General features: G+C 40.5%; 1 protein-coding gene across 1 annotated transcript in view; it reads right to left on the reverse strand.

Annotated features, from left to right (window-relative positions):
* Window positions 1-16,551, reverse strand: part of RNFT1 (ring finger protein, transmembrane 1) — a 142,155-nt gene that overhangs the window by 83,143 nt on the left and 42,461 nt on the right. The window contains exons 5-6 of the mRNA XM_053707339.1: window positions 12,730-12,883; window positions 3,037-3,195 (exon numbers count right to left, since the gene is read on the reverse strand). Of these exons, the coding sequence (XP_053563314.1) occupies window positions 3,037-3,195; window positions 12,730-12,883 (313 nt within the window). The remainder of the gene's footprint in view (window positions 1-3,036; window positions 3,196-12,729; window positions 12,884-16,551) is intronic.

Raw genomic sequence — 16,551 nt, forward strand, 5'->3', positions numbered from 1 at the left:
TAGATCTGATGGCGTCCCATCTAAACAAGTAACTTCCCAGGTATCTGTCCAGATCCCGGGATCCTCAGGCGGAGGCAGTGGATGCATTATCACTTCCTTGGAAGTATCATCCTGCCTATATCTTTCCGCCTCTAGTTCTTCTTCCAAGAGTAATCTCCAAGATTCTGAAGGAATGCTCGTTTGTTCTGCTGGTAGCTCCGGCATGGCCTCACAGGTTTTGGTATGCGGATCTTGTCCGGATGGCCTCTTGCCAACCGTGGACTCTTCCGTTAAGACCAGACCTTCTGTCACAAGGTCCTTTTTTCCATCAGGATCTGAAATCCTTAAATTTAAAGGTATGGAGATTGAACGCTTGATTCTTGGTCAAAGAGGTTTCTCTGACTCTGTGATTAATACTATGTTACAGGCTCGTAAATCTGTATCTCGAGAGATATATTATAGAGTCTGGAAGACTTATATTTCTTGGTGTCTTTCTCATCATTTTTCCTGGCATTCTTTTAGAATACCGAGAATTTTACAGTTCCTTCAGGATGGTTTAGATAAAGGTTTGTCCGCAAGTTCTTTGAAAGGACAAATCTCTGCTCTTTCTGTTCTTTTTCACAGAAAGATTGCTATTCTTCCTGATATTCATTGTTTTGTACAAGCTTTGGTTCGTATAAAACCTGTCATTAAGTCAATTTCTCCTCCTTGGAGTTTGAATTTGGTTCTGGGAGCTCTTCAAGCTCCTCCGTTTGAACCTATGCATTCATTGGACATTAAATTACTTTCTTGGAAAGTTTTGTTCCTTTTGGCCATCTCTTCTGCCAGAAGAGTTTCTGAATTATCTGCTCTTTCTTGTGAGTCTCCTTTTCTGATTTTTCATCAGGATAAGGCGGTGTTGCGAACTTCTTTTGAATTTTTACCTAAAGTTGTGAATTCCAACAACATTAGTAGAGAAATTGTGGTTCCTTCATTATGTCCTAATCCTAAGAATTCTAAGGAGAAATCGTTGCATTCTTTGGATGTTGTTAGAGCTTTGAAATATTATGTTGAAGCTACGAAATCTTTTCGTAAGACTCCTAGTCTATTTGTTATCTTTTCCGGTTCTAGAAAAGGCCAGAAAGCTTCTGCCATTTCTTTGGCATCTTGGTTGAAATCTTTAATTCATCTTGCCTATGTTGAGTCGGGTAAAACTCTGCCTCAGAGAATTACAGCTCATTCTACTAGGTCAGTTTCTACTTCCTGGGCGTTTAGGAATGAAGCTTCGGTTGACCAGATCTGCAAAGCAGCGACTTGGTCCTCTTTGCATACTTTTACTAAATTCTACCATTTTGATGTATTTTCTTCTTCTGAAGCAGTTTTTGGTAGAAAAGTACTTCAGGCAGCGGTTTCAGTTTGAATCTTCTGCTTATGTTTTTCATTAAACTTTATTTTGGGTGTGGATTATTTTCAGCAGGAATTGGCTGTCTTTATTTTATCCCTCCCTCTCTAGTGACTCTTGTGTGGAAAGATCCACTTCTTGGGTAGTCATTATCCCATACGTCACTAGCTCATGGACTCTTGCTAATTACATGAAAGAAAACATAATTTATGTAAGAACTTACCTGATAAATTCATTTCTTTCATATTAGCAAGAGTCCATGAGGCCCGCCCTTTTTTTGTGGTGGTTATGATTTTGTATAAAGCACAATTATTCCAATTCCTTATTTTATATGCTTTCGCACTTTTTTATCACCCCACTTCTTGGCTATTCGTTAAACTGAATTGTGGGTGTGGTGAGGGGTGTATTTATAGGCATTTTGAGGTTTGGGAAACTTTGCCCCTCCTGGTAGGAATGTATATCCCATACGTCACTAGCTCATGGACTCTTGCTAATATGAAAGAAATGAATTTATCAGGTAAGTTCTTACATAAATTATGTTTTCTTAGAACTTGAAGGCCGCCTATAATCTGAATGAATTGACAGTTTTTCACCACTAGAGGGCATTTGTTCATGTGTTTCATATAGATAACATTGAGCTCACGCACGTGAAGTTACCTAGGAGTGAGCAGCGATTGGTTAAAATGCAAGTCTGTCAAAAGAACTGAAACAAGGGGGCAGTTTCCAGAGGCTTAGATACAAGGTAATTACAGAGGTAAAATTTGTATTATAACTGTGTTGGTTGTGCAAAACTGGGGAATGGGTAATAAAGGGATTATCTATCTTTTTAAACAACAAAAATTCTGGTGTTGACTGTCTCTTTAACAACTCAGTAGTGTAGGACCCAGTGGCAGCTGAAACATTCAAGAAGCATGATTACAGTTGACTGGTAAATAATTCATAAGTCTCAGATAATGAAAATGCATTGATTAAACACTTCAACATGTGTACTCAGATAAAACAAAAATATTTATGTTGTAATAGATGTTATAGCTTTTGGAAACTAAATTAACCTCTTCCTGTCAGGGCAAGGGTCTTAAATCAGAACAAATTTCTGATGTAAACACTTGCTTGAAAAATTAAATCACGCGATCCTCTATGTTATCACGTGATTTCAAGGCAGTGATCAGATAAAGGACTGTCTATGATGCTATATACTCCCCTCAAGCCCAATTTCCCATAAAAAAAAAAAAAAGGAGGAGGGTGCAGGATGCTAAACGTTCTATGACGTCCTAATGGTGTTAAAGAACAGTGCTGTTAGGACGGCATGGAAGGTCCTAACAGCGTTAAGCACTACATTTTCTCATTCGACCACTTCAGGACACTTCGCAAAAGGTCTAAAATAATAATTTATTTCTGAAAATTAATCCTCTAAAGCAGACATCCTCAAACTTGGCCCTCCAGAGGTTTTGGAACTACATTTCCCATGATGCTCAGCCAGCTGATATGCTGGCTGAGCATCAATGGAAATGTAGTTCCAAAACCTCTGGAGGGCCAAGTTTGAGGATGTCTGCTCTAAAGCATATTACATATGATAACTTTCTTTTCTCGAGCCAGAATGGCAATCTGTATTTGATTGAGAAAATATACAGTAAACAGTGTAAACAAATGAAGATGTTTAAATCAAGTTTACCTACTTTCAATACAATGTAGAGTAGAGCCAATAATACTCCAAAATGCCAACCAGTTCCACGATCTTGATCACCATAATCAGACAGATAACGGAACCAAACCGGTACTGGAACAAGGCTGCAATAATACTGAGCACACTCTTCTAAACACATGTGCCAGTAGCCCTGCAAAAGATATATTCACATTACGCAACACAAGTATATATTAATTCCATATTAAGATGAATTGCTTTTCATTTTTTTATCTTTACTTCAAATTTATTTACATTTTACCTATAATAAGATTATAAAACAAAAACAGAATTTATGCTTACCTGATAAATTACTTTCTCCAACGGTGTGTCCGGTCCACGGCGTCATCCTTACTTGTGGGTTATTCTCTTCCCCAACAGGAAATGGCAAAGAGTCCCAGCAAAGCTGGTCACATGATCCCTCCTAGGCTACGCCCACCCCAGTCATTCGACCGACGGACAGGAGGAAATATATATAGGAGAAACCATATGATACCGTGGTGACTGTAGTTAGAGAAAATAGTTCATCAGACCTGATTAAAAAAACCAGGGCAGGCCGTGGACCGGACACACCGTTGGAGAAAGTAATTTATCAGGTAAGCATAAATTCTGTTTTCTCCAACATTGGTGTGTCCGGTCCACGGCGTCATCCTTACTTGTGGGAACCAATACCAAAGCTTTAGGACACGGATGAAGGGAGGGAGCAAATCAGGTCACCTAAACGGAAGGCACCACAGCTTGCAAAACTTTTCTCCCAAAAATAGCCTCCGAAGAAGCAAAAGTATCAAATTTGTAAAATTTGGCAAAAGTGTGCAGTGAAGACCAAGTCGCTGCCTTACATATCTGATCAACAGAAGCCTCGTTCTTGAAGGCCCATGTGGAAGCCACAGCCCTAGTGGAGTGAGCTGTGATTCTTTCAGGAGGCTGCCGTCCGGCAGTCTCATAAGCCAATCGGATAATGCTTTTAAGCCAAAAGGAAAGAGAGGTAGAAGTCGCTTTTTGACCTCTCCTTTTACCAGAATAAACAACAAACAAGGAAGATGTTTGTCTGAAATCTTTAGTAGCCTCTAAATAGAACTTTAGAGCACGGACAACGTCCAAATTGTGTAACAAACGTTCCTTCTTTGAAACTGGATTCGGACACAAAGAAGGTACAACTATCTCCTGGTTAATATTTTTGTTAGAAACAACTTTAGGAAGAAAACCAGGCTTAGTACGCAAAACCACCTTATCTGCATGGAACACCAGATAAGGAGGAGAACACTGCAGAGCAGATAACTCTGAAAATCTTCTAGCAGAAGAAATTGCAACCAAAAACAAAACTTTCCAAGATAGTAACTTAATATCTATGGAATGTAAGGGTTCAAACGGAACCCCTTGAAGAACTGAAAGAACTAGATTTAGACTCCAGGGAGGAGTCAAAGGTCTGTAAACAGGCTTGATCCTAACCAGAGCCTGAACAAATGCTTGAACATCTGGCACAGCTGCCAGTCTTTTGTGTAGTAAGACAGATAACGCAGAGATCTGTCCCTTTATAGAACTTGCAGATAATCCTTTCTCCAAACCTTCTTGAAGAAAGGAGAGAATCTTAGGAATTTTTATCTTATTCCATGGGAATCCTTTGGATTCACACCAACAGATATATTTTTTCCATATTTTATGGTAAATTTTTCTAGTTACAGGTTTTTCTGGCCTGAACTAGAGTATCTATCACCGAATCTGAAAACCCACGCTTTGATAGAATCAAGCGTTCAATCTCCAAGCCGTCAGTTGGAGGGAGACCAGATTTGGGTGTTCGAATGGACCTTGAACAAGAAGGTCCTGTCTCAAAGGTAGCTTCCATGGTGGAGCCGATGACATATTCACCAGGTCTGCATACCAAGTCCTGCGTGGCCACGCAGGAGCTATCAAGATCACCGAGGCCCTCTCCTGATTGATCCTGGCTACCAGCCTGGGAATGAGAGGAAACGGTGGGAATACGTAAGCTAGGTTGAAAGTCCAAGGAGCTACTAGTGCATCTACTAGAGTCGCCTTGGGATCCCTGGATCTGGACCCGTAGCAAGGAATCTTGAAGTTCTGACGAGACGCCATCAGATCCATGTCTGGAATGCCCCATAATTGAGTTATTTGGGCAAAGATTTCCGGATGGAGTTCCCACTCCCCCGGATGAAATGTCTGACGACTCAGAAAATCCGCTTCCCAATTTTCCACTCCTGGGATGTGGATCGCAGACAAGTGGCAGGAGTGATCCTCCGCCCATTGAATTATTTTGGTCACTTCTTTCATCGCCAGGGAACTCTTTGTTCCCCCTTGATGATTGATATAAGCAACAGTCGTCATGTTGTCTGATTGGAACCTTATGAATTTGGCCTTTGCTAGTTGAGGCCAAGCTCTGAGAGCATTGAATATCGCTCTCAGTTCCAGAATGTTTATCGGGAGAAGAGACTCTTCCCGAGACCATAGACCCTGAGCTTTCAGGGATTCCCAGACCGCACCCCAGCCCACTAGACTGGCGTCGGTCGTGACAATGATCCACTCTGGCCTGCGGAAGCTCATTCCCTGGGACAGATGGTCCAGGGTCAGCCACCAACGGAGTGAATCTCTGGTCTTTTGATCTACTTGAATCATTGGAGACAAGTCTGTATAATCCCCATTCCACTGTTTGAGCATGCACAGTTGTAATGGTCTTAGATGAATTCGTGCAAAAGGAACTATGTCCATTGTTGCAACCATCAATCCTATTACTTCCATGCACTGCGCTATGGAAGGACGAGGAACAGAATGAAGCACTTGACAAGAGCTTAGAAGTTTTGATTTTCTGACCTCTGTCAGAAAAATCCTCATTTCTAAGGAATCTATTATTGTTCCCAAGAAGGGAACTCTTGTTGACGGGGACAGAGAACTCTTTTCTTTGTTCACCTTCCATCCGTGAGATGTGAGAAAGGCTAGAACGATGTCCGTATGAGCCTTTGCCTTTGACAGGGACGACGCTTGTATTAGAATGTCGTCCAAGTAAGGTACTACTGCAATGCCCCTTGGTCTTAGAACCCCTAGAAGGGACCCTAGCACCTTTGTGAAAATCCTTGGAGCAGTGGCTAATCCGAATGGAAGAGCCACAAACTGGTAATGTTTGTCCAGAAAAGCGAACCTTAGGAACTGATGATGTTCCTTGTGGATAGGGATATGTAGGTACGCATCCTTTAGATCCACGGTAGTCATAAATTGACTTTCCTGGATGGTGGGTAGAATCGTTCGAATAGTTTCCATTTTGAACGATGGTACCCTGAGAAATTTGTTTAGGATCTTCAAATCCAAAATTGGTCTGAACGTTGCCTCTTTTTTGGGAACTACGAACAGATTGGAATAAAATCACATTCCTTGTTCCTTTATTAGAACTGGGTGTATCACTCCCATCTTTAACAGGTCTTCTACACAATGTAAGAATGCCTGTCTCTTTATTTGGTTTGAGGATAAGTGAGACTTGTGGAACCTTCCCCTTGGGGGTAGTTCCTTGAATTCCAGGAGATAACCTTGAGAAACTATTTCTAGCGCCCAAGGATCCTGAACATCTCTTGCCCAAGCCTGAGCAAAGAGAGAGAGTCTGCCCCCCACCAGATCCGGTCCCGGATCGGGGGCTACTCCTTCATGCTGTCTTGTTAGCAGTGGCAGGCTTCTTGGCCTGCTTACCCTTGTTCCAGCCTTGCATTGGTTTCCAGGCTGGTTTGGGTTGTGAGGCATTACCCTCTTGCTTAGAGGATGCAGAATTAGAGGCTGGTCCATTTCTGCGAAAAGGACGAAAATTAGGCTTATTTTTAGCCTTAAAAGACCTATCCTGTGGAAGGGCGTGGCCCTTTCCCCCAGTGATGTCTGAAATAATCTCTTTCAAATCAGGTCCAAATAAAGTTTTACCTTTGAAAGGAATGTTAAGTAATTTTGTCTTGGATGACACATCCGCTGACCAAGACTTTAGCCAAAGCGCTCTGCGCGCCACAATAGCAAACCCTGAATTTTTCGCTGCTAATTTTGCCAATTGCAAAGCGGCATCTAAAATAAAAGAGTTAGCCAATTTAAGTGCGTGAACTCTGTCCATAACCTCCTCATATGGAGTTTCTCTACTGAGCGACTTTTCTAGTTCCTCGAACCAGAACCACGCTGCCGTAGTGACAGGAACAATGCATGAAATTGGTTGTAGAAGGTAGCCTTGCTGTACAAAAATCTTTTTAAGCAAACCTTCCAATTTTTTATCCATATGATCTTTGAAAGCACAACTATCTTCGATAGGAATAGTAGTGCGTTTGTTTAGAGTAGAAACTGCCCCCTCGACCTTGGGGACTGTCTGCCATAAGTCCTTTCTGGGGTCGACCATAGGAAATAATTTCTTAAATATAGGGGGAGGAACAAAAGGTATGCCGGGCTTTTCCCACTCTTTATTTACTATGTCCGCCACCCGCTTGGGTATAGGAAAAGCGTCGGGGGGCACCGGGACCTCTAGGAACCTGTCCATCTTGCATAATTTCTCTGGAATGACCAAATTGTCACAATCATCCAGAGTAGATAACACCTAATTAAGCAGTGCGCGGAGATGTTCTAATTTAAATTTAAATGTCACAACATCAGGTTCAGCTTGATGAGAAATTTTTCCTGAATCTGAAATTTCTCCCTCAGACAAAACCTCCCTCATGGCCCCTTCAGATTGGTGTGAGGGTATGACAGAACAATTATCATCAGCGTCCTCTTGCTCTTCAGTGTTTAAAACAGAGCAATCGCGCTTTCTCTGATAAGTAGGCATTTTGGATAAAAGATTTGCTATGGAGTTATCCATTACAGCCGTTAATTGTTGCATGGTAATAAGTATTGGCGCACTAGATGTACTAGGGGCCTCCTGCATGGGCAAAACTGGTGTAGAAACAGTAGGAGATGATGTAGTATCATGTTTACTCCCCTCATTTGAGGAATCATCTTGGGCAATATCATTATTTGTGGCAGTACTGTCCTTACTTTGTTTGGACGCTATGGCACAATTATCACATAAATTTAAATGGGGAGACACATTGGCTTTCATACATATAGAACATAGCTTATCTGAAGGTACAGACATGTTAAACAGGCTTAAACTTGTCAACAATGCACAAAAAACGTTTTAAAATAAAACCGTTACTGTCACTTTAAATTTCAAACAGAAACACTTTATTACTGAATATGTGAAAAAGTATGAAGGAATTGATCAAAAATTACCAATTTTCACCACAGTGTCTTAAAGTCTTAAAAGTATTACACACCAAATTTCAGAGCTTTAACCCTTAAAATAACGGAACCGGAGCCGTTTTTCAATTTAACCCCTATACAGTCCCAGATACAGTCTTTGCTAAGACCCAACCAAGCCCTGAGGGGAATACGATACCAAATTATGCCTTCTAAAAGCTTTTTCAGAGATTCTTAGATCCTCACACATGCATCTGCATGCCCTGCTCTCAAAAAACAACTGTGCATTAGTGGCGCGAAAATGAGGCTCAGTCTATGACTAGAAAGGCCCCCTGACTGAAAAAGGTGTCCAATACAGTGCCTGCCGTTTTATAAACGTTCCCCAAGATTATAAATGTCAATTGTTAGCCTAAATTTGAATAATATGCACAAATAAAGCAATCGATTTAGCCCATAAAAATGTCTACCAGTTTTTTAGCCCATAATAAGCCCTTTATTCTGTTTGTTTTTGACTAAGAAAATGGCTTACCGGTCCCCATGAGGGGAAATGACAGCCTTCCAGCATTACACAGTCTTGTTAGAAATATGGCTAGTCATACCTTAAGCAGAAAAGTCTGCTAACTGTTTCCCCCAACTGAAGTTACTTCATCTCAACAGTCCTATGTGGAAACAGCAATCGATTTTAGTTACTGTCTGCTAAAATCATCTTCCTCTTACAAACAGAAATCTTCATCCTTTTCTGTTTCAGAGTAAATAGTACATACCAGCACTATTTTAAAATAACAAACACTTGATAGAAGAATAAAAACTACATTTAAACACCAAAAAACTCTTAACCATCTCCGTGGAGATGTTGCCTGTGAAACGGCAAAGAGAATGACTGGGGTGGGCGGAGCCTAGGAGGGATCATATGACCAGCTTTGCTGGGACTCTTTGCCATTTCCTGTTGGGGAAGAGAATATCCCACAAGTAAGGATGACGCCGTGGACCAGACACACCAATGTTGGAGAAATGTGAATACAACTGCATAACCATAACTATATACTGTATTAGTAATTGATTCACCTTTTAATGGTCTATTTTTTGTGCTTTTTTAATTACCAAAGGATTATTAGGTGACAGCCAAATATCATAATGGGCCACGAGTCCACCCATGCACTGTACTTTTAATACCTATATTGGACCAACAAATTAACTATGGGAGAGTGTAAAGAACAGTAATAAATAGAGTAAAGAGGGACTGATGTTTTAAGGAGTAAAAGTTAAATACATTTTCTTGGGGGAATAATAGGAAACTCATGTTTTAAAGAGGCTGGGAAGGGACACAAGTAGAGAGACTGTCCTCCTGACATAGCTAAATGCAGGCAGCATACCGGCATGCTGTGTACTAGAAGTGAGTACATTCAATCTGATACAGTTCCTCCTTCATAGACCCTAAAAAGTAGGCATGTAAAATGAATGTTGATTATGGCTGCAGTCTGAAGCATTCAGCTCTTTCAACCTCCTGGATTTATTAGGAAATTAATATCCGTATTTGTACACATATTTGAGCATTGCAATTCTTTCCTAATAAATCTGTCAGGAAAAAGAGCCAAATGCCTCAGAGAGCAGCCATATTCAGAATTTGTTTCCCTAACAAATTACAAATGCCGAATATATGCATATGCCTACTGACCAGAGTATGTTTCTAATGGTTTGTGAGCCTATGAATCCTGTAAGAAAAAGGTGTGTACACATAACGGTGTTCGGACAAAATGCAGACAGACAGAATGCCGAAGCACATTTGCCTGTCAGACATATGTCCGTGATACACTGCTTCCGACTGCCCGCCGAACAGCGCAATCACGTAATTGTCATCACTAAAAAAGCGGAGAATTTAAATATATATTGTGCACTACTGAGGTAAAAAAGACAACACATACACTTAAATAAATTTAAAAAACCATATCAAATTAAAAAAAATGGAGTTCATAAAGACGTGTAAAGGAGGAAGAAAAATGTTACATGAAGGTTTATGCATACATTGTAGACTAAACAAAATGAAAATGTAACATATTTGAGATGTGAAAAAAAAAAGGTTTTTGTGGAGGAAGGCTAAAAACCATTTAATGTCAAATGATATAATTGAAAAATACATCAAATCATTCACATCCACCTGATGCAGCAAGAATTGTATCACTTAAAACAATTGAAAAAATAAAATAACTTGTTAAAAATTCAGAGGAAGTAACATCAAGCATAATACAAAATTGCACATCTAATTTCCCCCTTGAAGCAGCAGCACTACATAAAAAAAGAAACTCTTACCAGAATGGTACGTCGACAGCAAACAACACCAAATGGAAACATTTTAAATGATGAATTAAGAAAAAACAACCAGAGGAGAAGATTTCATCTTGCATGAAAGTGAAAATTTAATCAATCATTCTGTCTACTAAAAAAAAAATGTAGATCTTCTTTCAAAAAAACAACACTGGCTCTGTGACAGAACATTTGACTCAGCTCCTTTAGGTTTTCAGTTGTATACAATGCATGTTTTAATAGAAGATAACCATACCATTAGTATACCGCATATCAAAAAATAAAAATCAGGAAACATAATTTAATTTTTAGTATTATAAAAGAAAAAAATCCAGATATTAATCCTATATCAATTACTGTAGATTTTGAAAGAGCAGCAATAAATTGCTTGACACATTTTTTACAAAATGCAATAATTTACGGATGCTTTTTCCATTTTTCACAATGCCTGTGGAGAAAAATACAATCTTTGGGCTTAAAAATATGGTATAATAATGAAAAAAATGCTCTGATCATAAAATGCTTAGAAGCATTAACAGCTGTGCCAGTGGAAGATGTAGTTAAAACATTTAATGACTTTGTAAAATAAATAGAAAAACAAAACAGTAACATTTTATCTGAATTTTTAAATTATTTTGAAAAAAACTGGATTGGCGAACTACAACAAGGTACAAAAAAAGTGGAACACTTTTGAAAGAACAAAACTAGGGTTACCTAGAACAAACAACTCTCTAGAAGGATGGCACAGAGCATTTGACCAACGAATGTCTGTAACCCACCCAAGCATTTCCAGACTAGTTTCAAAAATAAGAAAGGAACAAGCAGAATGGGAGTTAACAATTGAAAAAAATTGATTCTGGAGTTGAACTGAGAAAACCAAAAAAATAATAAAAAAAAAAAAAAATGAAATCATAAACAATAGGATAAAGAAAATTTTAGAAAAATACAGTGAATACTCAAGATTAGAATTTTTAAAGTCAATAGCACATAATATATAAATCACGAGACATTCGGCCGAGGGCACATACGATCCAAAGTTTTCTGTTATAATCATGTATGTATATATAGCAAAGAAGTTTATATATATTTATGTTATATAGAAGTTAAAGGGCCATAATACCCAAATGTTTAAACACTTGAAAGTGATGCAGCATAGCTGTGAAAACAGACTAGAAAATATCACCTGAACATATCTATGTAAAAAAGAAAGATATTTTACCTCAAAAGTTTCTCAGTAGCCACATCCCATTGTAAAGGACTTCATAGCAACAAATCAGTATGTCTGTCCCGGGACAGCCGAAGGATTGAGCTTCGTGCACACTCGTCTTATTTCCCTATTCAGTGTAAGGAAGGTTACAATGAAATCTCATGAGATCATAGTAAAAGAGTTCATGACCTCAGCACTGCTGATGCTGATTGGCTGCTGTTCATTTCTTCATTTTTGTTTACCTGCAGCTGGACAGCAGTTGAGTATAACTTTTTACACAGAACTTACTCTGCTGAGCTGAGGAAATTGTGAGGTAAAATAACTTCCTTTTTTTTACATATTGATGCTCAGGTGATATTTTCCTGTCAGCTTTTTTACAGTTATGCTGCATCAGTTTCAAATAATTTAGCATATGAGTATTATGTCCCTTTAATTTGTCTTTTCTTTTCTTGATTCCCAAAAATTCCAATAGAGGGCAATCTTAATATTTATGTTCTTGTTAATAAAATAAAAAACAGTATTTTTAATAAATGTCATCAAGTTTATTAATATTTTATACCTAGTATTAAAAATGTTTCAGCTAAAACCGTGATTTTTAAGCCTCATTCCCACCCAGCAGCCGGATAAATGTCTTTCGGATTATTATCCGTCGTAAAAGTGTCCGTCGGATAACAGTCCGGCCACGACACAACAATTGTGCAACCTCTCACACCAAATTAAGCAGTAAGCCAAAAGAAAGCCTTAGTAAGACTTTGGACCGAAGGAGCATTGAAAAGCACCCCCCCCCCCCCCCTTTTCTGGATTAAGCAAAAGGAGGCTCTAAACATAGCAAGAGGAGCATTGTCTGGTAAGGTCTATGGGGTGGGTGGTACGATTGGCTGTACTTCCTGACTGCAATGGTTTTACGGTTAAAATATGTATTTGTTTATTATGAACCAGAAATGTTTGAAATAGCTGTATTTGTAATCATTTACCTACCTTGCATTTATAAGACATTACAAAAGAAGGCACCAGCAGAACCAGGCATTTAAGACTCATGAAGATAAACTTCACAACAAAGCTTGTAATCCCCACGACCCACAAAACATCCCAAAACTGTAGAGGTCCAATTGTTGGATTCAAGAATATTAAGCTGTGAAAAAAATAAAAGAAACATTACCATTTAAGCAAAAAACATAATTTATGCTTACCTGATAAATTTATTTCTCTTGTAGTGTATCCAGTCCACGGATCATCCATTACTTATGGGATATTAACTCCTCCCCAACAGGAAGTGCAAGAGGATTCACCCAGCAGAGCTGCTATATAGCTCCTCCCCTAACTGCCATTACCAGTCATTCGACCGAAAACATGCAGAGAAAGGAAAACCATAGGGTACAGTGGTGACTGTAGTTTAATGGAAAAATTACCTGCCTTAAAGTGACAGGGCGGGCCGTGGACTGGATACACTACAAGAGAAATAAATTTATCAGGTAAGCATAAATTATGTTTTCTCTTGTTAAGTGTATCCAGTCCACGGATCATCCATTACTTATGGGATACCAATACCAAAGCTAAAGTACACGGATGACGGGAGGGACAGGCAGGCTCTTTATACGGAAGGAACCACTGCCTGAAGAACCTTTCTCCCAAAAACAGCCTCCGAAGAAGCAAAAGTGTCAAATTTGTAAAATTTGGAAAAAGTATGAAGAGAAGACCAAGTTGCAGCCTTGCAAATCTGTTCAACAGAAGCCTCATTCTTAAGGCCCAAGTGGAAGCCACAGCTCTAGTAGAATGTGCTGTAATTCTTTCAGGAGGCTGCTGTCCAGCAGTCTCATAGGCTAACCGTATTATGCTACGATGCCAAAAGGAGAGAGAGGTAGCCGAAGCTTTTTGACCTCTCCTCTGACCAGAATAAACGACAAACAGGGAAGACGTTTGTCGAAAATCCTTAGTTGCCTGTAGAAAAAATTTCAGGGCACGGACTACATCTAGATTGTGTAGCAGACGTTCCTTTTTCGAAGAAGGATTAGGACACAAAGATGTAACCACAATCTCTTGATTGATATTCCTGTTAGTGACCACCTTAGGTAGGAACCCAAGTTTAGTACGCAGAACTACCTTGTCTGAATGAAAAATCAGATAAGGAGAATCACAATGTAAGGCAGATAATTCAGAGACTCTTCGAGCCGAGGAAATCGCCATTAAAAACAGAACTTTCCAAGATAACAACTTGATATCAATGGAATGCAGGGGTTCAAACGGAACCCCCTGTAAAACATTAAGAACTAAGTTCAAACTCCATGGTGGAGCAACAGTTTTAAACACAGGCTTGATCCTAGCTAAAGCCTGACAAAAAGCTTGAACGTCCGGAACTTCTGACAGACGTTTGTGTAAAAGAATGGACAGAGCTGAAATCTGTCCCTTTAAGGAACTAGCGGATAAACCCTTTTCTAAACCTTCTTGTAGAAAAGACAATATCCTCGGAATCCTAACCTTACTCCATGAGTAACTCTTGGATTCGCACCAATATAAGTATTTGCACCATATCTTATGGTAAATCTTTCTGGTAACAGGCTTCCTAGCCTGTATCAAGGTATCAATAACTGACTCAGAAAAACCACGTTTTGATAAAATCAAGCGTTCAATTTCCAAGCAGTCAGCTTCAGAGAAATTAGATTTTGATGTTTGAAGGGACCCTGGATCAGAAGGTCCTGTTTCAGAGGTAGCGACCAAGGTGGACAGGATGACATGTCCACTAGATCTGCATACCAAGTCCTGCGTGGCCATGCAGGCGTTATTAGAATCACTGATGCTCTCTCCTGTTTGATTCTGGCAATCAATCGAGGAAGCTTCGGGAAGGGTGGAAACACATAAGCCATCCCGAAGGTCCAAGGTGCTGTCAAAGCATCTATCAGAACCGCTCCCGGATCCCTGGATCTGGACCCGTAACGAGGAAGCTTGGCGTTCTGTCGAGACGCCATGAGATCTATCTCTGGTTTGCCCCAACGTCGAAGTATTTGGGCAAAGACCTCCGGATAAAGTTCCCACTCCCCCGGATGAAAAGTCTGACGACTTAAGAAATCCGCCTCCCAGTTCTCCACTCCCGGGATGTGGATTGCTGACAGGTGGCAAGAGTGAGACTCTGCCCAGCGAATTATCTTTGATACTTCCATCATTGCTAGGGAGCTTCTTGTCCCTCCCTGATGGTTGATGTAAGCTACAGTCGTGATGTTGTCCGACTGAAACCTGATGAACCCCCGAGTTGTTAACTGGGGCCAAGCCAGAAGGGCATTGAGAACTGCTCTCAATTCCAGAATGTTTATTGGTAGGAGACTCTCCTCCTGATTCCATTGTCCCTGAGCGTTCAGAGAATTCCAGACAGCGCCCCAACCTAGTAGGCTGGCGTCTGTTGTTACAATTGTCCAGTCCGGCCTGCTGAATGGCATCCCCCTGGACAGATGTGGCCGAGAAAGCCACCATAGAAGAGAATTTCTGGTCTCTTGATCCAGATTCAGAGTAGGGGACAAGTCTGAGTAATCCCCATTCCACTGACTTAGCATGCACAATTGCAGCGGTCTGAGATGTAGACGTGCAAAGGGTACTATGTCCATTGCTGCTACCATTAAGCCGATCACCTCCATGCATTGAGCTACTGACGGGTGTTGAATGGAATGAAGGACACGGCATGCATTTTGAAGCTTTGTTAACCTGTCTTCTGTCAGGTAAATCTTCATTTCTACAGAATCTATAAGAGTCCCCAAGAAGGGAACTCTTGTGAGTGGAAAGAGAGAACTCTTCTTTTCGTTCACCTTCCATCCATGCGACCTTAGAAATGCCAGTACTAACTCTGTATGAGACTTGGCAGTTTGAAAGCTTGAAGCTTGAATCAGAATGTCGTCTAGGTACGGAGTTACCGCAATTCCTCGCGGTCTTAGTACCGCCAGAAGAGCACACAGAACCTTTGTGAAGATTCTCGGAGCCGTAGCCAATCCGAATGGAAGAGCTACAAACTGGTAATGCCTGTCTAGAAAGGCAAACCTTAGATACCGGTAATGATCTTTGTGAATCGGTATGTGAAGGTAAGCATCCTTTAAATCCACTGTGGTCATGTACTGACCCTTTTGGATCATGGGTAAAATTGTCCGAATAGTTTCCATTTTGAACGATGGAACTCTTAGGAATTTGTTTAGGATCTTTAAATCCAAGATTGGCCTGAAAGTTCCCTCTTTTTTGGGAACCACAAACAGATTTGAGTAAAACCCTTGTCCTTGTTCCGACCGCGGAACCGGATGGATCACTCCCATTAATAAAAGATCTTGTACGCAGCGTAGAAACGCCTCTTTCTTTATTTGGTTTGTTGATAACCTTGACAGATGAAATCTCCCTCTTGGGGGAGAGAATTTGAAGTCTAGAAGGTATCCCTGAGATATGATCTCTAACGCCCAGGGATCCTGGACATCTCTTGCCCAAGCCTGGGCGAAGAGAGAAAGTCTGCCCCCCACTAGATCCGTTCCCGGATCGGGGGCCCTCGATTCATGCTGTCTTAGGGGCAGCAGCAGGTTTCATGGCCTGCTTGCCCTTGTTCCAGGACTGGTTAGGTCTCCAGCCTTGTCTGTAGCGAGCAACAGCTCCTTCCTGTTTTGGTGCAGAGGAAGTTGATGCTGCTCCTGCTTTGAAATTACGAAAGGAACGAAAATTAGACTGTCTAGCCTTAGGTTTGGCTCTGTCTTGAGGCAGGGCATGGCCTTTACCTCCTGTAATGTCAGCGATAATTTCTTTCAACCCGGGCCCGAATAAGGTCTGCCCTTTGAAAGGTAT

Source organism: Bombina bombina, chromosome 3 (assembly GCF_027579735.1).
Source record: "Bombina bombina isolate aBomBom1 chromosome 3, aBomBom1.pri, whole genome shotgun sequence".
Taxonomy (NCBI): domain Eukaryota; kingdom Metazoa; phylum Chordata; class Amphibia; order Anura; family Bombinatoridae; genus Bombina; species Bombina bombina.